The 24795-nt window shown below is 34.5% G+C and overlaps 2 protein-coding genes across 2 annotated transcripts in view; one reads left to right on the plus strand and one right to left on the minus strand.

Moving 5' to 3' along the window:
* Window positions 1-21259, plus strand: part of LOC112047311 (extracellular sulfatase SULF-1 homolog) — a 123941-nt gene extending 102682 nt beyond the window's left edge. Inside the window, exons 4-17 of the mRNA XM_024084396.2 lie at window positions 3045-3196; window positions 3764-3933; window positions 10813-10951; window positions 11631-11818; window positions 12245-12409; window positions 12763-12955; window positions 13076-13232; window positions 13631-13770; window positions 13990-15446; window positions 15525-15639; window positions 16174-16393; window positions 17268-17399; window positions 17737-17812; window positions 18635-21259. Coding sequence (XP_023940164.2) covers window positions 3045-3196; window positions 3764-3933; window positions 10813-10951; window positions 11631-11818; window positions 12245-12409; window positions 12763-12955; window positions 13076-13232; window positions 13631-13770; window positions 13990-15446; window positions 15525-15639; window positions 16174-16393; window positions 17268-17399; window positions 17737-17812; window positions 18635-18716 — 3386 coding nt within the window. The 3' untranslated portion in view covers window positions 18717-21259. The remainder of the gene's footprint in view (window positions 1-3044; window positions 3197-3763; window positions 3934-10812; window positions 10952-11630; window positions 11819-12244; window positions 12410-12762; window positions 12956-13075; window positions 13233-13630; window positions 13771-13989; window positions 15447-15524; window positions 15640-16173; window positions 16394-17267; window positions 17400-17736; window positions 17813-18634) is intronic.
* On the minus strand, window positions 21245-24544 carry LOC112047312 (uncharacterized). Its single transcript, XM_024084397.2, has 2 exons — window positions 23285-24544; window positions 21245-22598 (listed from the first exon to the last, which is right to left on the minus strand). Exons 1-2 carry the CDS (start codon window positions 23333-23335, stop codon window positions 21687-21689), a joined length of 963 nt encoding a protein of 320 aa, XP_023940165.2. The 5' UTR covers window positions 23336-24544; the 3' UTR covers window positions 21245-21686.
* Window positions 24545-24795: the final 251 nt, after the last annotated feature.

A 24795-nucleotide genomic window follows, 5' to 3' on the forward strand; every position in this document is an offset into this window, starting at 1 on the left:
CCTTGACTACAATCTCACCTGATGGATAAGATGGAAGCGGGCTAACTTGTTAGGTGGAAGATGAAAATCCACACCCCTTTTCCGCTTCTATATTCAATTCAGAATTCAGAATATACAGGATGCTCGGGAGTATTTCCCATAACTTCAAGGTGTTGACAAGTCCACTTATAGGAGCCGAACTGCATAGCTATTATTTTTTTTAACAAAAAATATTTTTTTTTTATGTTTTCATACAAAGTAATTCAAATAATTTCGAGTATCCATATAAAACACATGCCTTTATCTATCCTTGCATTTTAAAATGTGTCAAACTTGATTACTTTACAATTATAGAGATGCGTAAAAGGGACACATTTTAGGATCTATTTACAAAAGAAATATTATTTACCCTGAAAATGTTAATTTTAGAATACATCGTTAAACATTTTTAATTACTTTTCGGTAAAGAATAACCCCAGAGCTATGGGAAATACTCCCGAGCACCCTGTATAAGATGTGTTGTCAATTTAATGACAGAACATGACAGCGATTTGATAACAACGACAGCAAATCCGAGATTAGATACGTGACTCGAATGTATAATGTGCTGCACCCAGATTATTTGAACTCCACCAGACTACACAATCAAAATTCCGATTCGGCAGCTTATGAGATGGAGGTTTAATAAATAATAATAATAATAATTTATTTATTCATCAGAAAGCAGGTTTACAAAGATTACTTAAATATAATAAGACCCTGATACTCTCTACCATAATAATTTGGTGTATGAAAAATTTAAATAGACTATGTATAATCCTAATTTAAAAGCAAACAAATAAAAAAAGAAAACATATGTAATAGCTTATACAATTTAACATTTTAAGATTCAATGATTATGACAAATGTAACTCAAAACTACTGTGACAGATAAAATAAAATAATAGTCATAATATATACTGTCAAAATTATTAAACCTTGTTAAATTTAGTGCAAAGTCAAGTAATTATTACCAGTGAAATGTTAAAATGTCAATTAAAATTATGTCAAACACACATGTCAATTAAAATTATGTCAAAATATTTATCATACGTCAAAAAGAAAAAAAAAAGAATATCATTAAAATTTGTAATTTAAATACTCATTTAAGTTATATAAACATATATTAACAAATATTTTTGTTTGCTAGGTTATTCCTAACGTAAGTATAAATTATTAATTCATTCATTTTTAGCCCGGACATTCTAAGGTGCATAAAATCCCAACAAGCTGAAAATCAGTAAAATTGTTCAAAACATAATTATAAACTATGTTTAAAAGTTCCCCATCGTTCCCGTGTATGGAAAAGGTCAAAGTCAAAAAAAAATGTTTTTCGCGATTTTCAAATTTGATTTGCAAAACGGTAAGTTTTATCATAAAAGTACTTGAGGCAAAATTGTAGATCATAAAATTATCTATAAAAAAAGTATCATTACTTTTTTTCTTACGAGCCACCGTTTCTGAGATATAACGATTCAAAAACGATTCATTCTACACGACATCGTACCAGAAAGCTAAATTGCTTGGCGGTATGTCTTTGCCGGTAGTGTGGTAACTAGCCATGGCCGAAACAACACCAGTCAAGTTAAATCCGTAAGCAACGATGTATCTTACGTAGATAAGTAAGATACTTGATTCAAGCCGGACGTGTGTATCAATTGACTCCATTCATCATTCACCTCACCACAAGGAACATTTCACTATGATACTTTTAATAATTCATTCATATATATCGAAAACTCCATGTTTAGTTACAAAAATGGCGTGAAAATATTTCTTTACTTACATTTTAAGACGCCTGCTAAAGCGTGGAGTAATCAGCGCTTGATCGTTACTATCCGTATTACGTAGGGCTGCGAATAAGGAACCAAAAATTCCATGATCTACAATTTATAGGATACTACAAGCGCTCTTGTATACCTCGCTCTATTGTGTACTAGGATTTGATTACCAGTTTGAATCAATACGGATTTTAAATTTATGTCTCAGAGAAGATGTCCCTACAGATTAGCTGTTCTATCCTCTCACGTTCTTCTGTAGTTCTTGGACTGTAAGCACAAGTTCCGATTTCTCCCAAACCTGCCGATGACGCTGCTGCGTTACCACTATGAAGCCTACATCAAATAAACGATCAGGACAAATATACCCTTATATTTCTTTCAACAGACTTCATTGTTTTCACATCTGCAGATGCTTTAAAGTAATCCCGCCATGGTTGAAAGGATTTAAAATTTTGTAAAATCAATCTTCAAGGAGAAAAGTCCTTTCATATTTCACCATAACAACAGATTAATTCAGGCATAAACCTAAATGTGCTTTAAAAACACCGATAATATAATTTCGCCTGTCCTAATTTGTCGACAACCCTAGTAGAGCGCTCGCCGGGAAAATGAAAAAGCTCGCAAGTCGTATTCAACATTGCATCTCTGAGGCCGTAATTAAAATTTTGGTACTTTTGTCTTTTGGAAAAATTCGTCAGACCGTCTCCCTTTGTATCTCTCGTACGATTAAGGCCTTGTCCAGGATTATCGGAGTGTTTTGATTGCGATTATAATCACTTCCAAATTCCAACAAATATTCGTTGTTCTTATATGTAGAACAGAGCCGTGATAGTATAGTGGATATGACCTCTGCCTCCGATTCTGGAGGGTGTGGGTTCTAATTCGGTCCGGGGCATGCACCTATAACTTTTCAGTTGTGCGCATTTTAAGAGATTAAATATCACGTGTCTCAAACGGTGAAGAAAAAACATCGTGAGGAAACCTGCACACCAGAGAATTTTCTTAATTCTCTGCGTGTGTTAAGTCTGCCAATCCGCATTGGGCCAGCGTGGTGGCCTAACCCCTCTCATTCTGAGAGGCGACTCGAGCTCAGCAGTGAGCCAAATATGGGTTGATAATGATGATGATGACATTGAAAAAAGTCAAGTGACCCTTTTATTTGTATTACCTACGTATTAAACGTTATTATTTACTTTCAGCATAGTTTAAAGTAAAGTCTTACGTATACCTAATCCTTTGTTCTAGGTTATTTCGGAAAATACTTGAACAAATACAACGGCTCGTACATCCCCCCCGGGTGGCGCGAGTGGGGTGGTCTCATCATGAACTCTAAGTACTACAACTACAGTGTCAACATGAATGGGAAGAAGATCAAACACGGTGATGATTATCACAGGGTACGTTATAACTACCTACTACCAATGGTCATTTTATACTATAGATCAGTTATGTCCCTACAACATCACCGCAAAAAGTGATCTGAATAATAGGCTACAAAACTGAGAACACACATGCACAATTTTGTCTTTAATTCCATTATTTATTTAAGTTTATATAGTTTTTACACGTCCTGAACACACAAATCGACATATAGGTATTATTTATCGAGTCGATATTTAGGTATTATTTATTTAAATAACGTTCGTGTTGACCACAACTAACATTGAGATGTGGAAATTTACATATCCAAGTCCAAGTAGTAAGACATATCCATATCCAAGTATTAAGCGAGCTTAGCCCCATTCGCACGAGCGTTTTTTTACGGGCGTTAAAAAGCGTTCAAATATAGTATGAAGTTAAATAAAAGTCAATTTCCAACGCTCAAAATTAAAAATGCGACACAGGTTGAAAAAAAACGTCACGTTTTTTAAACGCTGAAGCGTGAACTTATACTTGGGATTTGTTTTATTTGAACGCCTTTTTAACGTCGTAACGTAAGAGTTTAAAATTTTCAATCGTTTCAGGATTACTATCCGGATTTGATCGCCAACGATTCTATAGCCTTCCTCCGGGCTTCTAAGCGAAGGTTTTCAAGGAAACCTGTTCTGTTGGTGATGTCCTTCCCTGCTCCACACGGACCCGAGGATTCGGCACCACAGTACTCTCATCTCTTCTTTAATGTCACTACACATCAGTAAGTAAACTGTAGAACTGTAGTCTATTGCGTTAACCGACTTCCAATACGATGGAGGTTCTATGTTCAGCTTTATGTACATATGTTTTTTTATATTAATTAAGTAAACATAAAACTGGCGACTGCCTCTTTGTCCACTGCTTCGGATCATCAGGTCTTGGTCTCAGTTCTTGGATTGGGTTATGCAGTATAGTAGAATTTTCTTTCTATGCAAATATAATTGCCTATAGCTGTCTGGATTTGGGAAGTTCTGAGCGTTACACCCTTTGAAGATGTCAAGCCGTCGGTCCCGTCATTATCGAATGATAATTAGATGAATGGAATTTCGACTCTGCTCCGGAAAGCGCAGTGTTGGTCGCCCCTAGACTGAAGGACCGAGGACATCAAGCGGTTTGCAGGGAGCCACTGGATGCTGGCGGCTCGAGACCGTTGTGTTTGAAAGTCCATGCAGGAGGCCTATGTACAGCAGTAGATCTCCAATGGCTGATAATGATGATGACGATGAATTAGGTATGTTATGGCTAATAGTGATCATCATTACAGAGTTAGACATTATCACTCTAAGCCTGTCTGGACCAGGAGAGAGGCTTGGCCCTGTAAAAGGACTTTAAAATAGTTAAGTTATACGAAACTTTAGTCAAAGCTTTACATGATTCCCGAGGTTACTTAGTGAACATTTATGCAGTTTATCTTCCAAAAATACAAGAATTTAAACCTTTTAACCTTTCACATAGGCTAACGACCTTTACCACAACAAGACGACACGAAAATATGTAGATACGACGTAGCTCCATTAACGACCCGCCATACTTACACGTAATATGCACAGTCACCGGCATTTTCATTCAAAAATACCTGCAAGTCTGAGGAGCTCCTAGGAATGTCATTCATTCGCCAACACTCCATCTACAAGTAATATAAGACGCCACCTTAAGCAGGATTAAAAGGACGGTTCGTCACCCTCATTTTTAATGCTGCTCTTTTGCATTCATATTCGGTGGATCTAGTTTTTCTCTCATTTAGTTATGTTCCTTGTTGACTACGGAAGTCTAAAAATACAGCATTCTCGTTGCGGGGCTTGGAAGTGTTCAAGCTAATCGAATTAATACTAATGTGTCGGTGGTTAGGGCTCCAGAGTAAATAACCTCATGCGCCATTTCAAGGATTACTGCTTTTTATATCAGATCCTCGATTCAACAGTCAGGCGAAGCTTTTTAAGGTGTTGTACAAGCTTTCCCTACAAGACTATTGACTGAAACAACTATCGGAAGGACGACGGTTGACTCAATATTCCACATGTCGGTAATCTCGTGACCAAGGCCTAAGTATTTTTTTCTTTTTAGCCTTCATTTGGTATGTTTTTAGTTCAGCATCGTAATATTTCTTTTGGGGCGTTTTACCTTAACCTACAAACTAAACGATCTTCATTTCACGTCAAAGCTTTGATTTTAAATTTTAAAGCAGTGTCAACACTTCCGACTTCTGAGTAAAGTGCTCTTAACTTTTTAGTAAAAACTATAATTATTTTGTATTCTTTGAGATCGCAGTATAGATGTTCAGACATGTTGGCCTTTCATATTGTCCTTCGGAGAATTTCTTAAAGATTTGATATTGTCCTTAAGTCCTTCATATTGTCCTTCGGAGAATTTCTTAAAGATTTGCTATGTTAAAGAATTTAATCATTAACATTATCAGCATATTTAAACGGCCAACAGTTTCGCATCTTTTATGAGTTAGAATATGGATTTTAAACCCATCACGCTCATCATATGTTGTCATCATAGGGTGATGTTTAGTTTGATCACTATCAGATGTTACTTTTAATACGATTTAATGTACTCTCCAAAGCACGGGATAATGACATCACCAACTCCCCAGCTGCAGGCTGGGCAGAATATTTTGGACAAAAGAAAAGAATCTCGTGTTCTAAAGTCACATGGCATTCTACGTCTAAACAATTATTTGCAAATTCTCGTAACTTTAATTAGTTTTCGGCCAATTATTATCACCATTATCTAATAATATAAACTGAGGTTTGAAAGGTGCTTGTAAACTAAGCCTAATCGAAATAAATGAACTTTGACTTTTTCACTTTTGAATATATTGATAATAAATTGGTCTCCACTTATATTTTATCTTATTGGCTATCGTATTCACTAAAACGGCAAATGCTTTATTTTATATGCTCTATAAAGCCATTGAGCTTTAGGGAATTATAATGAAGTACCTGCAATCCAATCAATATCCTAATGAGTCACTAGTCATCACTCAATATAAAATCGAGACTTCCCAAAAAAATCGTATAGCATTTTTAAGCCAGCAAAAGAGGTAATTTAAAAAATAATTATGGTAAATTTCTGTCAACATACGAGTACAAGCAATGTTTAAATTCCAGAACTCCATTACATCGCATAACCGATTTAGATGTTATCACAAATCGCTTTATAATTGGATCTCAGAAGAGCGAGCATTATCAACAAAACAGCGTAAAGTATTCACATAAGAAGCAGGGCCTTGAACCGACCTTGTTTTTTGTTGCTCGGAAATTTCGCGGAGCTATATCTTCAACGTACTTATGTTACGAATAATTTCATCGCCATTTTTAACTGACTTATAAATCATGTTTCTGACTATATGAATACTAGTATTCATATAGTCAGAAACATAAAACTTCGGCCTTGAGGGACTAAAGTTCAAGTTCGAATTTCTATGTTTGGGCTAACGATGGTTTGAGTAAAATCCGTAGGTACCGAATATTTTTCTCTATAATGGAACCATGTAGCAACTTAAGCTTTATCTGTATAGTGCGTTTTACTTCGTGTATAAGATAGGTAACTTAAAATAAAAGCGATTTAATGCTTTTTGATTATTATGTAATCCTGGTAGGTACGTACGTTATATTTATAGCAAACCTGGAAAATTCAGGAAATGCTCTTTTTGTTAGATCGAGGAATTACTTGTTAATTTAGCTTATCACTAATAGGCCGTATCTACAGACAATTTTTGGTAAATCCAAAAATTGTTCGCACTCAACTAAAATACTAAAGTAGTCCGTCAGAACTAGGCATTAGTTTGAACAGTTTAGGTACCTACTGTCTTTGCTGTTGAATGACCCATTCGTTTAGGACTAGCTCGGTCATAGCAGTTCAGTTAGCACTACAGGTTATTTCACTACAGTCTTCGACTAACGGCCTATCTCCTAAATAAAACTGGGCACTAAGTAGTAGTCAACTTACAAGCGTCACGAATACTGTCAGCCTAATCAGTAAACAAAGAAGTTTTGTTCCACAAAACTTAATGGTCAAATATTATTTAACGGTAACTTGTATTTGTCATCGTGAAAAGTTAATTTTGCGGGCGTGCTACAGTGCACACATAATTAGGTATCTAACAATGGAATTCATAGACGTTGTAGGGGCAACCCTAGGGGATCATTCACCCGCTGAGTGTCAAATTCTTAAACAAATAGAGGTTAAATTCGACACTCAGCGGCTGAATGACCCGCTGGGGGTGCCCCCACAACGTCTATGAATTCCACTGTTAGTTTCAAGGCGCGAATATTTCAATGAAACAAAACGCTAACGGTCCTAAGACTTATTCAATGACAAGCGGACGCCCGCGACTTTGTCTACGTGAAATTCAGTTTTTCGACGGCAAATCCAAATCTCGCGTTATTTTTGGGACACTCAATCGAAGGATTTAATCGAAGGATTTAATCTAATGGAACGAAAAATCAAGAACGTAAATTGGATTATCATCTCCTTACCCTTATCCCACTTATGTGGGGTCGGAAAAATATGTCAATCTTTTCTATTCGTCTCTGTTACTCGTCAACTCATCATCCACTCCTTTTACACACATGTCCTGTTTCACACAATCCAACCATCGCTTCTTTGGCCTTCCTCTCCTCTTATGTCAAGAAAGTAAATTGGATACATTCAAAAATTAACGACTGTTATGAAGTATGTCACAAAATTACGACTCAATGGGTGCTAACTGATCTGAATAAATTTTGGCATAGGGATAAATTATAGTGTGGTAGGTATAGCATATATAGACTAGGATGTTCCCACAAGAACGGGTTATGGAAGAAGCAAACTTTTGATTCCTTACTGTAGGTAAAACTGAGTAATTTTTTAGTAATTTTAAATTTATAAAATACTAGCGGACGCCCTCTACTTCGTTCGTCCTCAGACCTCTGTAATCCAGTCCTTACAGTAGAATCGCTGTAAAAATGGAGTAACTTCTCCCGTTTTCCCAACATTTCACTGCTCTGCTCCTATTGATCGTAGCGTGATGAAAAGTAAGTAAGATATTATAACCTGCCCAGGAGTATGAAGAAAAAATGTACCAAGTTCCGTTGAAATCCGTCGAGTAGTTTTTGTTTCTATAAAGAACATACAGACAGACAGCCAAAAATTTTACTGATTGCATTTTTAGCATCAGTATCGGCCACTAATCACCCCCTGATAGTTATTTTGGAAATATATTTCATGTACAGAATTGACCTCTCTACAGATTTATTATAAGTATAGATGATTTATCCTTACGCGTTGGCATATTTTGAGACGGTGACTTTAATAATGCTATATTTGTCGCAACTCGCAAACAGTCTCGCTGCAAAACAGTCCATTTGCTGCAGTTGCTCACGACGGCAGTTGTCACAGCTGCGCCTTCACATTCAAATATTCCGCACCAAGAAAGTTGTCAAAGCTGTCGGACTTCACGAACTCAGTTCAGTATTGATAAATATGCAAATGAATATTCAAATAGGTATGAATTGTGAGCAATGTGTTCTGGAATTTAATATCCTACGAGTTAGTATTTCATTTCATTTTATAATATAAGTACCTAGTACCCACTCTACTCTACTTGAAAGTTCATTTTTAGTGAGGACTAACTAACTTAGGGTCTCTGGCGAAACGTTTTCACGAAGATCCTGCACCTTTCAACAAGTGGCATTTCGATTCTCTTTCTACGATCGCAAACGCTTCGAAAACTAGAAAAATGTATGTGAATGACATTTGCTATCGACAGGTCACGTGATCAAGATCTGATTCCTCAAGAAATCCCGTAGAAAATATAAAAAATTTACATAATCATCTACTACCTAATTAAAAAAGAAGACTTATTTGAAACGTAAACTCTAAGCCAAAATAAAAAGCTGGGTAGGTAGGTATATAGCACGCTAAAGTTAACGGATTAATTAATCATGCAAAATGTCGAATGTATGTTATCGAAAACCAATATCAAAGCCACAGAAGTAAAAAGACTTAATGAAACCTGACCACTACATAAGATGCCGCCCGAGCATACGAACCAAGCGAACGCATCAATTAATTTATATCGATCCGTTCTTGTTATTTGTCAGCACATTAAATTATTTGTGTACGGATCTTTGCGGCAGAGAGAATTATTCTATATCGATGCTTATGTACTCGTATATGTTCTTTAATCTATTGAGTATTATGAAGTTCATTCACTGCAGCGTCTTGCAGGTTCAGGCTTCTTAGTAGAAAGGCTACTCTTATTACGCTTCGACTTAGCACGCTGAGTAACAAGAATCTATACTAATATTATAAAGCTCAAGAGTTGGTTTGTTTGAACTCGCTAATCTCAGGTACTACTGGTCTGATTTGAAAAATTATTTCATTGTTAGACAGCCCATTTATCGAGGAAGGCTGTAGGCTATATTATCCCCGTTAGCTTCAGGAGGTACTGCCCCTGTAGCCAAGTGGCATGACGATTCTCTTTCTACGATCTCAAACGCTTTGAAAACTAGAAAATGTATGGGACTGACATTTGCTACCGACAGGTCACGTGATCAAGATCTGTCATTCCCATACATTTTTCCAGTTTTCGAAGCGTTTGCGATCTTAGAAAGAGAATCGTCGTGCCACTTGGCTACAGGGGCAGTACCTCTTGAAGCTAACCATTGAACTAACGAGGCAGTTCTATAGGTAATCATTTTACGCGGAAAAAGTTGCAGGCAATATAAATAATATGCTGAGGTCCAGAACTTAGCATGCAATCGTGAATCGATACAACAATAACTGGTGAACCCGAACAAAATTGCAATTCCTTTAATATCGAACCGTCGCCGTCGGCGATTTGTGTGGCCGCCAAACCTGTCCTCTGGAGCGTGCCGATGTTAATAAAAAATAAAATGCATTAATGTCCTCACATAAAGGTATTAACTTACTTCGCTGCAATACACAATTTGATTATACAAACATAGGACTCTGCTCCTTATAGTAAACTATTTATAAGAATAAACAAGAGAACAAATAAGAAAATATATTTCATGTTATTGCTTCGAATTGACTCGGAAGTACTGGATCGATTTTAAAACGTCTTTCACCAATAAAAAGCAACATCAAGGGGTTACATCTATACTTATAATAAATCTGTAGAGGTCAATTCTGTACAAGAAATATATTTCAAAAATAACTATCAGGGGGTGATTAGTGATCGATACTGATGCCAAAATCAGTAAGTTTTTTGTCTGTCTGTCCGTCCGTATGTCTGTCTTCGATATATAAACAAAAACTACTCTACAGATTTTAACGAAACTTGGTACAATTGTTCTTCATACTCCTGGGCAGGTTTATAGTAGACTTTTCATCACGCTACGATAAATAGATAGGAAAGAGAGGATAGGGAAGGGTAGGGGTAGGGTAGGGTAGGGAAGGGAAGGGTAGGGGTAGGGTAGGGAAGGGTAGGGGTAGTTCAAAGTTTACATCAACTATCACGCGGACGAAGTCGCGGGCGTCCGCTAGTAGGCGAATAATAGCATATTTTATCCCTGTATTCCCACGCGAACTACGCAGGTGAAACGGCTGTGGATCTATCAGTAAAGAGTTATTTTGATTTTTTCAGCACTCCAACTTACGATATGGCGCCCAACCCGGATAAGCAGTGGATCCTTCGTGTTACTGAGAAGATGAAACCCATCCACCGCCAATTCACGGACTTGTTAATGACAAAAAGGTTGCAGACCTTGCAGAGTGTAGACATGGTGGGTACTTTTTAATATACCCCACTGTTGGAGGCTCTCTGTTTCTCCTTAAAGGGAGGAAAATTGACATTATCAATCAATATTTGTAGAAAATTACATAGATGTAATTTTCTACAAATATTGATTTTCTAAAAATAGTTTCGCACTTGTTGAAATCGTTACATAAATTAAAAAATCCTATGACGTTGTCTATCCGAAGGTTGCCTGGAAGAAATTGCTGCTTAGCCGTAAGGCCGCCTTTTGTATGCTGATCTCTTCTTAATATGTTTTTTATTAATCTTGTTTTTGTCATATGTTTTTATCTATCTATATATCTATCCGTGTGGCATCTAGTAAATCAATTTTTATGGAGTTTTGTGCATTGTGAGCAACTATTCATTGCGAGATATACCTACCTAGTTTTAGTATTTATTCAAGTATTATTCGATCTTGTAGATCTAGCATACGTACTCTTTGTTAAAAGATATTTAGATACCAGAGTCAGACAAAATTCCTGTAGATGCCTCAGATTGAATTCCTTATTGTTACACCAAAAGTCAGTTGAAAGTCACGATGCTATTAAATAAACTACAAATGTTCTCACCAAGATAGCTGATCGTAAATGTTCTTGTACTTGTAAATCAAGCCTACCCATAAATTCTGATAGCGAATGCCGATTACATCAGTTGTAAAATTGCAGGCTGTTGAACGAGTGTACCAGGAGCTCAAAGCGTTAGGGGAGTTAGATAACACTTATCTAGTCTATACATCGGATCACGGATACCATCTGGGCCAATTTGGACTGGTTAAAGGCAAAAGCTTTCCCTTCGAGTTCGATATACGAGTTCCGTTTCTTGTTCGCGGTCCTGGAGTTGAGCCGGGCACTGTGTGAGTGTGAAACAATTTATATATTATTGTATTTATTAGTGTAGTAAAATCTTAGAAACTAAATTTAGCATTTTCCGTCTTTTGATATGCATGCTGGGTCAGACTGGCCATAGGAACTCTTATAACAAGTTGAGTCAATTGAGTTTGGGCTCATTAGTCTAGTCATTCTGGTGTTAAAGCACAGACCTCATTGACCGTGGTCGCAAAAGCTTGGGTTTAGCTGCGGCCAGATTTGTGGCCACGACCACGACCAGTAATGCGGCTAATTGTTGGGGCGCGCCGCATCTGCTGTCACAGTGCGCCAGCACTCTTAGCAAACTATACGTAAAACCATCTGATCGTGGTCGTGGTCACCTAGTGCGCCTTACTGTTAAAACATTTCAAACTTAATTTTTTTTGTTGATGGCAAGATTATTTTCATTTTAGCGTTGATGATATAGTGCTGAATATCGACTTAGCACCGACGTTCTTAGACATGGGTGGAGTAGCGTCCCCTGCTCATATGGACGGGCGATCGCTACTGCCATTGTTGCAGCCGCGACGACGAAGGGCTGCGAATGCGCACTGGCCTGACACATTTCTTGTTGAAAGGTAAAAAAAAAAAACAAATTAATCATAAATAAACTACCTAAACCATCATTAATAACTTAATTCAATTGTGATGAAACTTCAGACAAAAACTTGAGTCATTCTATAGAGTTCTCATCTATTACATACTATCTTAACTTTATATATTGTTACAAAAAAATTATAGGTATTCTAGAGCTAGCATAGATCCCACATTATTTTTAATAAAAGTAGGTAATGGGTATTTGTTTGCTTACCCATCTTAAACCTCTTGAACGATTTTCATGCAATTTTCGTGGGCAGATTTGAGCTTACGCTGTACTTGTTTGATAATACAAAAGAGCTTTTTATATTGGAAAAATTTAAAAATATTCCAGTTCCGGTCGACGTGAAACCCAAGCACATTTAATGGAAGAACGTCTAAGAGCTCAAAAATATAGTCGAGAAATGAACGAGAAGAAAGCAACTACGGCACCATCTTTAGATTTGTCATCAGAAAGTGGTGATTTCGATGATGAAACAGAAGACGACTTTCTAGAGCTTGATGATGACGATGATAATGAAGATATTGTAAGCATATTTTAACTTACTAAGCAAATAAAGTTTAACGAATATGGTAATTACAATTATTAAGAGCAAAACATATCTGTTTAAACAATTATAGATCACAAATATTTTTAATTTTTTTAGGAAAGTGTTGAAGATCACTTTGAATCAAAAAAATTATCAGAGCCGCTCCAATCAAATGAAAGTCAATCTACTAACCTTGAAGCAAGTATGGAAAAGGCTCTAGACGCAGAAGAGGCGGGAACAAACAATCAACTAAACCCTTATTTAACTCCTTCAGGTATATTATTTTCTAGTTTTACTTCTTGTAATTAAGGTGCTGCATTATAACTCAATTACAAATCAAAAATGGTTCAAATCAAATTAAAGTACATTAAGTTCATTGAATCATAAAATGAAGAATTACGAATCACTTAAAATTATAATATTATAATTTAAATACACAAATAGGCGTAAGACGGGATTCAGTGTGTATATATGATGAAGAATAATAGGAAATGTTCGTTTTAATAAACAAATACACAAAAATTTAACTTGTAAAAAAACACTTTCAATAAAACTGGTAGGTACATTTACAGTACCCAACAGTGGGTAATAGGAAGAATATTTGAAATGGCGAATAAAAGGGGAAATCATTTATTTTGTAATTGATTTAAAATTTGTAACTCTACTTTGCAGAACTTGAAAGCAACGGAAAAGCCGCACGTTTAGCAGTCGAATGTTCCAAAGCCGAGTTGCGTGCTCCATGCTCCGTTGGACGGAAATGGAAATGCGTTCTGGTGAACGGGCGATGGCGCAAACACAAGTGTAAATATGAGGTGAAATAATTTTAACTTACACCCTCGTTCTTATTACAGCTACAATAAGTCATAAAATAGAAGATTCGTCCTTTATAAATGTCTGTTTGGAAATAAACTATGTATTCTAATGTATGTAAAGTAGTAAAAATCTTGTGTTCATTTGTCTCTACATGTTTCTTAGACGTGTTTTTCAGTTACACCTCGGTTTTTTTTTTATAAATTATCTTTTATTTCCAGCCGGATATTAGCGTCCCTCAACCAAAAATGAGTACGAAGAAATGCGCTTGCTTCACACCAAGCGGACTCGTTTATACTAGATTGGAAACCGATGGCACCATTGCTAGACGGCCTGCCGAATTACTCAAAGAGAATAATAATACTAGGAGTCGTCGATCAATCAATGATGTTTTTGAACCCAACACTGTAGATGGAATTTTAGAAGAAAATCCAAGTATAGGACATTTAAGTTTTAAAAATGAACCTGTGGATGAATTGGAAAAGATAGTTATTGAAAATAACGTTGATAAACTGATTAAGGAAACTGAAGCATTTATTGAAGCCTATGAACGTACCAAAGATAAGATAGATCATAAGAGAATTAAACGGCGCGCACAACATTGGAATCATCTCAAACATAAACAAAGAAATGATCCAATGTTGAATAACGACGAATCATCATTAGAATGTAAGATTGATCAAAATGGAACTGTTAATTGTTCGCAAGTAATTTATAATGATTTAAAGGCATGGCATACAAATCGTTTGAGCTTAGAAGACCAAATAAGACAACTGAGAACAAAACTAGAAGACTTGAAAGAAATTAAGAGGCATTTAAAAATTAGTAAACCTGCAATTGAAATACAAACTTTAAACCCAACATTTATTATCAATAGCATAGATAACAAGACCGTAATTCATAGTAATCATACAAAAGACAACGTCAGAAAAAACCGTATTCACAGAATTAGATCAAAACACAGAAACATTACTTCCTTTGATAAAAAGTTTAGACAGTCAAATGAATACATTATACCTACTGTTAATGCTAACACCAAAGATGATATTTTCAATACACAATTAAAGAACGAAACAACTACTGAAACAATTGTGCAATTTGTTAACATTTCATTCGATCAGACAGAAACAGTATCCAATCAAACTAACGTTCTAGAGGAGCTACCAAAGCTTTCGATAGCAACTGTTACGACCGAGGCAAACTTTATTGAACAAAATACGATAGACTATAAAGATACGCATACCGGTTTAACAGATTCCAATAACGACATAAGCACAACAGAATTCTTAAAATCAACTGAAAGTACCAGTACCAAACATCCCACATTTAAAGAAAGTCCTACAAGTAATACAAAAACAACAGCATCTGATATTTTGTCCACTTTACATTTCTATACATCAGCAGTAGATGATATTATATCAAGTCATAAATTGAATCCTACACCATCACCACATCACCGTGTTATTAGACCAAAACAGCCAGTAAGACATAAATCTACTGCCGGTACATTAGGCCCAACAAGATTCGATGCTTCAGAATATGAACAAATAAATCCAAACAAAGGGAACGCAAACAATAATGGCATATTTAGTAAACCATTCGATATATTCCAAAGAAGACTTCATCCTTTATTTATAGAAAATGAAGATAAACATGTTTGTTATTGTGAAGAAAACCGGTAAGTAACATTTACTTCACTTATTAAAAAAAATACTTTTAAAATGAATTCCTTTAAAAACTCTTGATTCTTTTACAGCAAAATAAAACCATCAACTAACACTTATTTGGAAGCCGCCCAAAGATTGAGAGACGAGCGACGAAAGTTAAAAGAACAAAGATTGAGGAAGAAATTGAGAAAAGCGAAAAAGAAAGTAAGTAGATAATTTTGAGTCGAATATATCCTCATGTATTTTCAATGGACATTTATAATATGCTTCCGTATGCTAAAATGAATTGATGCAAAGAGCTACTTGTATTCTGTAAGGACGCTTTTTTAACTCGAGTTTTGGTCCAACCAAACATATTCATTGATAAATGTCATGAAATAGCTTACTAGTGAACTGCGAAGAGCCAGTTGTGCAATATCTCGTCTTACCACTACGATTACGTATTTTAAAATGCAAGGATAGATAAAGGCGTGTGTTACATGGATAGTTGGAATTATTTGAATTACTTTGTATGAAAACATTATTTTTATTTAGTTAAAAAAAATTAGTTATGCAGTTCGGCTCCTATAACTAATAAGTGGAGTTGTAAACACTTTGAAGTCATGGGAAATACTTCCGAGCACCCTGTACAATAATTCAAAATTAACTGACGTTCGTTTTAAATTAGTTACGTAGACGTCTCTTCAGGATAGACTGAAGGTTGTGGCCATTTTTCATTCATATTTATTTTATTTTCAGGCTGAATTGGAAAGGCTGTGTGAATCGGAACGCATGAACTGTTTCCGCCATGACAACGACCACTGGCGCACTGCGCCGCTATGGACTGCCGGCCCCTTCTGCTTCTGTATGAGCTCCTCCAACAACACGTACAACTGCGTGAGAACTATCAACGCCACTCACAATCTATTGTATTGCGAGTTTGTCACTGGATTAATCACGTATTACAATTTACGTATTGGTAAGTAGCTAGTTTCACGTATGGAAATTTTCGTTGCAGCTGAATCTGAACAGCCACCACGAAGTTTTAAAAGAAATTGTGAGAGTTGATTACTTAGTTATTTAATTAATTGATTGTGCTTTGAGTGGATGACAAAAAGTTAAATTGTCCAGGGATTTCAGCCAACTTTAATTTTTGATATCTACCCACAGCACAAGGAAGCAATCAATTCACAAATTATTTATTTATAAAATTCCCCATTCGGTATGAAACCAGATAAATTTTCGTAGACGAAGCTTACGAATCGTGAATCTCCATTTTTATGTCACGTTAACGTAGACACCTTCCAAGTCTGCCGTAGACCCCTAGGGGTCCAACTAAATCACTTAGGGAATCTATGATCTAAACTAAACTGTACAAAGGCTAAAACGGTTTATAAAATGGATACTTAAACCAACAAATCGAACGTCCTGCCATTCCATTGTGTTATACAGGAAGAAAATTTTTTTAGTGCGGATATTTTTATATTTTGTACATAAACAAAATTTAATGATCACGTATTTTTTCTTTTTTTTTTTAACTCAAAAATAACAAAATTATCGTTAGCTAAAGTTATTTACTTTTGAACAGAATTTTAGGGTCACCCTATTGTGCGTTTATTTTATTTTCGTTTGATACCTAAAGGACGTCACCAGATCACTTTTAAGCTGAATATATCTTGTTTAGTAATAATATGTACATTATTTTGTTATTTTAGAGACATAAATTAAAAAAAAATTACATAAAATGTATCGAACTGTTTGTAGATTTATATTCTATTAATGATACAGAACCACGAAAAAAAATATCCGCACTAAAGACCGAATCACCCTGTATATATAAAATGTTTTTGTAGATCCATTCGAAACACAAAACAGAGTGAAACACCTGACAGCCGCAGAAAGAGAGTACTTCCACAACCAGCTGCATCAATTGTTGAATTGTCGCGGACCATCTTGCAGGCGATTCTCTCATTCTAATTTAGGTGGTAAGTAATGTGTAAACATAAGTATATATAATGCGCCAAAAATTTATTAGATGTCTGCTGATTGCTAATGGAAGGAAAGAAAGGAATCCTTGATTTATTGCAACACTGCGTAGTTTTAGAATCTACAAGCGTAATTATTTTACCTCAGGCAGTTTGACCTTGGATTTGGCTGCTTAGTAAAAAATGCTTTCAAATACCAATACAGGACACTTTTACTATTTCTTTAATAATTTAATGTTAGGTGCTCCTTACAAATTACTTACTTACGATATACCTATACGAGTATCTTCTATATAGGCACATATTACTCCGTTAAATCGAATTATTTCTTTTGCAGTTAGCAATGAAGATGTAAGCAGACGATATGAAAATGATCATATAATGTATAGGGGCGAACCTGGATACAGTGAAAGGTAATCATTCTAGAATATCACCTAATAATTTTCCTTATTTATTAGAGTTAAATAAATACCATTTATTTTATACCATATTATACTGGTATTTATACCATATATAAATACCAGTTTTTTTTAAATAAATACCATAGATTAGTTACATATTAATTTTTAAAAGTAGGTAATTCTCACAAAATTGTATATGTATGTTTGTACTGGAAATAAAAGGCTTTTTTATTTTTATTTTATTTTATTAGAGTTAAAAGGATCATTCTTTAGTCAGAGAAAGTAAATGACCATTGCCTGGTATATCACTGTGTACCTGGTACCTATCACTGTAGGTACATTTTTCTTATTCAATAAGTTAAATCTTCTCTGATGATGATTCTCGGATCTTAAAACAATGCATACACAAGTTCGCAAGAGGCGGGCTAATTAAGAATTTATTAATTTACTAGCGGACGCCCGCGACCTCGCCTGCGTGAATTTCAGTTTTTCACAAATCCCGCGGGCACTTTTTTTAGAACTTTTAAAGGGGAACGATTCATACATGATTTTTGCGAAACTTTAAGCGTTTATGCAGCGCACGCAGCGTATGCTCTTATTAGGAAAAAATCCCCCGATTTTGAAACATTCTTTATCGGTGCTCCGCTCCTATTGGTCTTAGCGTGATAATATATAGCCTATAGCCTTCCTCGATAAATGTGCTGTCTAATACTGATAGAATTTTTCTCTAGATCTAGTCTGTGTGCTATTAAAATATGCTGCAGCTGATGATGATACTTTCTAACTGTACAAATGCATAACGTTTGATGATTTTTAATAATATTAATTTTACAGAGCCTGGCGATGGAGTGGTTACGGTCGTCGCTATGCAAGAGCGAGGGAGTTACACCGACGTCGACACACAATGGCGTTCTAGTCGATTTAAATTAATTATTATAGAGTTTAAAGTATCGTGAGCTGTACTCTGAATAGTTATAACTGGACCAGTCTGTAGGAACGGACTATTTTAGTTGTGGTCAACGGAACTATTGGAAAACTCCTGAGTCTTCGACTGCGCGGTGCAGTGACGTCATACCATAGTCTGTAACACGTAGAGGAGTCAGTCATGTGGTTTACGTTATAGCTTAATATCCAGTATGTGCCTACATAGTTTCTTTGTGTAGGTACATATATATGAAACCTGACCTGAAAACCACAAGTGGTTTTAAAAGTAGCTGACGTATTATAAAGCCGGCATGAAATACAGATAGATCTAGTATAATAACTTAAATTAAACGATTTAGTAAAACTGTATGTAAAAACAAACTGTATGTAAAAGTTGAGAAGCAAAGAATACTGGCAAATATCTCAAAGAATTTATGTTTTTTTTGTAAAGAATTAATGGTAAAATTATGATTTCTTTATTTGAATCAAGCCCAAAGCATAATGAATTTATGAGGGACTATAAAAAAAAATATTTTTAAGTAGAAATAACATACATTTATGTAATTTATGATTGGTTCGCAATTTACCTAGTCGACGTTTCATGATAAATTGTTATTATTTATTTATTTTGGGGATGACAGATCCCCTGGCTAGGGCCTTAAAAAAATTAAATTACATCGAATCTTGTAGGGCTTCCTATATAATCGAACATCGTCAGTACATATTTATATTATATACATTTAATAACTAAATAGCTTTACCTATACTATATAGATAAAACTTAACAGGTGACTATGTTATTCGCTTAAGAATAATGAATATTTATAATACAGATGCGTTATGTATCAGATAAAGATTTTTATATTTTTTTCTTCTTGTAGACTGTGTATTCTCAAAACTATTAGCCTTACAAGTAGCTATATCTCTAAAGAAGTCTTCCTTACTTTAAGAGATATCTTTAAACAATTATTGTATAAATAAAGTTGGTAGACAATGATGCTAATTTATTTGTAGTGTACAAATTTCTAAACTAAATTGATTCTAAACAGTCAAATCAAACAGTTGCATAAAACTATCCTTTTTAGAATGTGTTCTATGAACAAGGATAAAAATAAGCAGCCGTATTTATAAACATAGATTAGGATTTAAGCCTCGCAATTTCTTCAAAGTAAGGTGTACTTTAAACAGTAGTGATTAGATCCATTTTACTTCGAAGAAAATTGAGGTTTAAATTCTTATCCATGTTTATGAATGTGGGGCTATGAGATTTGTACACAGCCAAATAAGAGCCAATACCAATTATTATTATATAAACTTTTGCGTCGCTACCGTAAAGTATTATTTATGTAAAATAATCTTTAATATTTCTATAACTTATTCCCAACAATAGGGGCGAAAATAATCCTGTGATTTTTTTTAACTTTGACCTTTTCTAGAAAGGACCCTCAGTGTGAATGAATAAAATGAAATCATTTTTCACTGTTCAAATTTAATTTAATATGAAATGCCTTTTACATCATGATAAGTATTATGTGTTGAAAACAAGTTTGAAGTATGTTTAAAATATTAGCGGTTGAAAAGTGATATTAAGTTGTTGCCATGTGATGAATAAGAATGTTTAACCTTAGATTATTATACAGTTGAAATCTGAGCTTTGCGTTTTTTCAACAAATCCTAAAGTTTAAAATACAAGTATTTATGTACAATCTTTAAAAGACTTCTGGAAAGAAAAAGTGTTAAGTGTGATCACACCCATGTGGGTTGAAAATGTTTGACACTGTAAGCATCACTATTAGATTTTAATACTAACTGCTGCAACCTACCAATACTCACTTAGTCACACATTATAATATGGATATATGATAAAATAAATACTTGTTCTATATGGATGGTCCCATAAAGGCAAAGCCCCGCACCCCTGTATCTTGCATGGACTAAATACCAGTTCCAAACTGCCATTATCCAGCAGCTCTCTGTGCTTGATGCCGCTGTACACCTAATGGAAGGTCAAACAAATACTCCACTTTCCCGTATGGGTCGCCATGTCCAATGTACATCGGCTCTTTCGAACTATTTGATATTACTACATCATTAAATCAACTACACAAACGCAAAGCTCAGTATGTTTTGTAAGGAAAATAATATCTACCTATTTATCAATTTCTTATAATATGTCAACATATTATTTTTCTTAGAGAATCAATCAGTAGGTGTTGTTAATGATGACCAGATAGAATGTCTCTGAACATTTTAGTATCCTACGTAAATAGTGAGAAACGTCCAAACGTCTAGTCCATTTTGAAGTTGTGATTTGAGCTAAACTGGATCTGGTATCATAACCCTGTTGGGACTAGAAGTTTGGTGTTTGGTGTCTTCTGACATTCTGACCTAGCCAAGTATGGGTAATCTAAGGTGTTATTATAGAATAATGCTATTTGCCAACCATGAGTATCTTAGACATTAATGTGCAGCATTAGAATTTTGTGAAATATCCTGTGTATCGGATTTATTAATAAAAAATTTTGATAAACCCAATATTAGTTTTAATTTATGACCACTTTCAAAAATAGTACCTACACAAAAGTATATTCAATAGTAGTAACACAACTTTGGAATAGTATGTACCTATAATAGTTAACTTTGTGGAAGTTTATTATGAAGAGTAAATAATTGTTTTCTTTGCCTTGTATGTTTGTTACTTTTTTTGTATGGTTCACTCCGAAGTCAGAACATATTTAGTATAAGGTGACTATAATGTTCAATTGCAAAGTCAATTATAAAACTTTGCTGTTGCTTGTATTTTCAGTTACAACTGGGTCAAGATTTCCTCTTTGCTGTTGAACAATGTATTGTCAGTCATAATTATTCACTATTAAGTTGATTAGGATAGCTTATGACTATTAAATTAAAAAATAGATAAAAAGATGAAAACATATTCTACTATTGGAATAAGAAGTATAAATTAAAAATCCAAAATATCATCTAATTCATTATCATCACACAATGAAAATATAGGAGTAATGGAAGAGAGATCTTTTTCTGTTTTTTGGCTATTCATGCAACCATCTTTTTCAAGTTTCTCATCATCATTATATTCATTGTTTTGTGAATTGTATACAATGTTTTGTGCTTCATCTTCAGTGTCTTCATAATATTGTATATTATCTTCTGAGGAATCAAAATCTTTTTCTAGAATCGTATTATGATCATTAGTCTCATTATTTTCATATTGAGCCCATTTAGAGGTTTTACTTACTTGAAAATTCATAACTTCATTTTTCTTTCTGTTTGATTCAAACTGCTCTTTCATACTACTTTCATTATTGTCTGTCTGTAACTCTGTGAAATTTCTATTATTTACGCTATTCAACTCCTCATAGCAAGAATTAGATAAATTAATGATATCTTTGATAATCTCAGCCTTTTTATTACAATCATTATTAGAGGGTAACTTTGGAACTTTGAATGTGTCGCGTTTTCTGTTTATTCTACGTTTTCGTGGTAGTTCTAAACATACTTCTACATTGTCAATAAACTCTGGCTCTTTAGCTGTGAAGATTTCTTCTTCTTCTACAAAATTTGACCATTTGCTTTCCTTTTTAGCGTTATTTGTTGATAGTTGAGTTATGTTTTTAACATTTTCTGTTTTAATTTCATCAATAGTATTATCTGTGTTACTATCATCACTATCACCTGCACTGTCTGAATCTGTAGTGGTTAGTTTTGGCTCTTCCATATTACCTTGCATATTATTTAGCTTTTGGACGTGTATTCTACAGTCTTTAGCAGTGCCTATACCATAGTGTCTTTTAACTGATTGCTTCTCACCACAAACTTTACATTTCCATTTATTGCTCTTTTTTGTTTGGTGTACCTATTGAATTACATGATTACAGATGAATTACATGAGTGGGCTATGAATAATGAGTTTTTTTTCTTGTAAGAAAAGTTTACTCTTTCTTGGCTAAGAGTTGACAAGATGATGATATTACACCTTTTTGCCTCTGACAGCATGTTAAGCCAGTCAGTATCATTAAAATATGACAGTGGTTGTTAAAGAATTTAACATAATCACCTTAAGCTGGCCGATCTGCATTAGGGCAGCATGGTGGGCTGTTAAAATAGGCTGATACTGATGATGAATCTACATCACTAACAACCCATGTTCATCTTACTTTTGAACATGAGTCTCCTCTCAGAATGAGAGGGCTTAGGCTAATAGTCCACCACGCTGGCCCTTTGCTGTTTGGCACCTAGAGAATTAAGAAAATTCTCAGGTATGCAGGTTTCAAGAGTGATGCATCTGTAAGCGCGCTCCAACTTAGACCTCACTATTGCTTTCCATCATTCTTAATTGCAGACAAGCGCAAGCTTAAATTGTACAAAAAAGTATAAGTAAAATGTTTTTCATTAATAACTTGTTGCTTAAAAGTGTTCTATTTTTGTGTCTTTCACGACGCATAATTGCGTAGTTAACTCGTGAAAGTATACAAACAGACAAACTCAGTTTCAGATTATTAGTATTGATGTGTTTAGAATTTAATACACGTTCTTACAGACCTGGAAAATGGAACATTTGTAGCATTTCAGCACTTGAAAAACTTGGGGCATTGTAGACAAAAATTTTCTATATGTTTATTCGTATTCGGTAATCGGTTCCAGCATGGATTTCGAAAAGAAAATTACACGTTCCAGTTGATGTGTAAACTGCGGAAAAGTAAATAAAATGAAAAATCTACTTTGCAGTTTGCACTTTACAGCAGCATTCAAAAATATTTTTGTTTTAATTTTTCAGCTTCATAATTTTTTTTAATAGCTTTAGTCGGTCTAAGCCTCTAAGGTACGGCTCTGAGTTCTAGACTAGCACAGACACAGAATATATTGGTTCTAGCCTCTAGGCTGTAGGCTCTGGCTTTATTTGTGTTGGGCATCGGTTGAATATTTTTAAAAATTTCATTACTTAGACGAAATATATACGGATACTGACGTACACCGTTATCCCTTATCGATCAAGCGAAGAAAAAAAGATCAAGCGATGTTTCACTGTTGTAATCGTTTTCGTCGTGTAAAGAGCTCCTTTAAAATATATAATGTCGGTTCGCGGATTAAATGACTTAAAAGCGGCCAACAACTTGTAGTTAACTAATACAAAGAAAGAATTTGCGTTTTAACTTTTATTTGTACTTAATTTTTGTTAAAAAAAACAATATTTAAAAATAATCAATTCTTCAACCGGAACAGCAAAACAATGATCAAGTAATCGAATTTTCTGTGTAACGAGTAGATGCGATGTTAGTTAAAAATACAAGTGTGTGTATTGTATGTGTAGTTGGACACAAAATATATTTATTGGTGATATTTTTGATGTGTGAGTTTACCTCGTACCCCTCGAAAATTTACATACAATTTTGTTGGTGAATTTGGGTGCGATACAAGTCCATGTGTAATTGGTCAGAGTTTTTTTTAAAGTCACAGAGAAATATGAACAATGTCACTGTCAATCATATGTCAATTTAAATTGATGTTGATAACGTCAACACTTGAAATGTTACCATATATAGAGTACAACTTCATACCACTACTAGTTTTAAATATACAGGTTGTCCCGTAGTTAATGGATAAAACGCAAACGATAGATACACCACCTAATTATCTAAAACTAATTTAAATAGTTTTCCAAAAATCCCCAAGGTGACCAAGTTATATTCTTTTTTCAGATTTTTCATAATTTTTTATCTTGAATCAGTTTTTTCAATGCTGTAGCTGCTGTAAGATTAATATTTTAATAATATGATTTTTGTTAAATACTACGAAATAAAGTATCAACGTACTATATATATACTATTTTTATAAATAGTGTTTTATTTGCTTTGTAGAAGAAGCTTTGAGTGCAATAATTATTTTTATTTCATTATGATACGTTTAAAAAAATAGTCCTGTAAAAAAATGTATGGGACTGAAGTGTACCATCATTTTTAAAAATTTGCATGCTTATCGAGGTTTGTAAATTGATATAAAATTTGTGTCTACTTTTTGTAGTTACAAATTACGGAAAAAGTTTGTATATGCGG

This window comes from Bicyclus anynana, chromosome 4, assembly GCF_947172395.1.
Source record: "Bicyclus anynana chromosome 4, ilBicAnyn1.1, whole genome shotgun sequence".
In the NCBI taxonomy this organism is placed as follows: Eukaryota; Metazoa; Arthropoda; class Insecta; order Lepidoptera; family Nymphalidae; genus Bicyclus; species Bicyclus anynana.

What these genes read in the sequence shown, in the direction of transcription:
- LOC112047312 (XM_024084397.2), bottom strand. Translation starts at nt 23,335, where the DNA reads ATGCCCCAAGTTTTTCAAGTGCTGAAATGCTACAAATGTTCCATTTTC. An exon ending in ACAAATGTTCCATTTTCCAG is followed by an intron (nt 22,599 to 23,284) that starts GTCTGTAAGAAC and finishes GTAATTCAATAG; the next exon opens with GTACACCAAACAAAAAAGAG.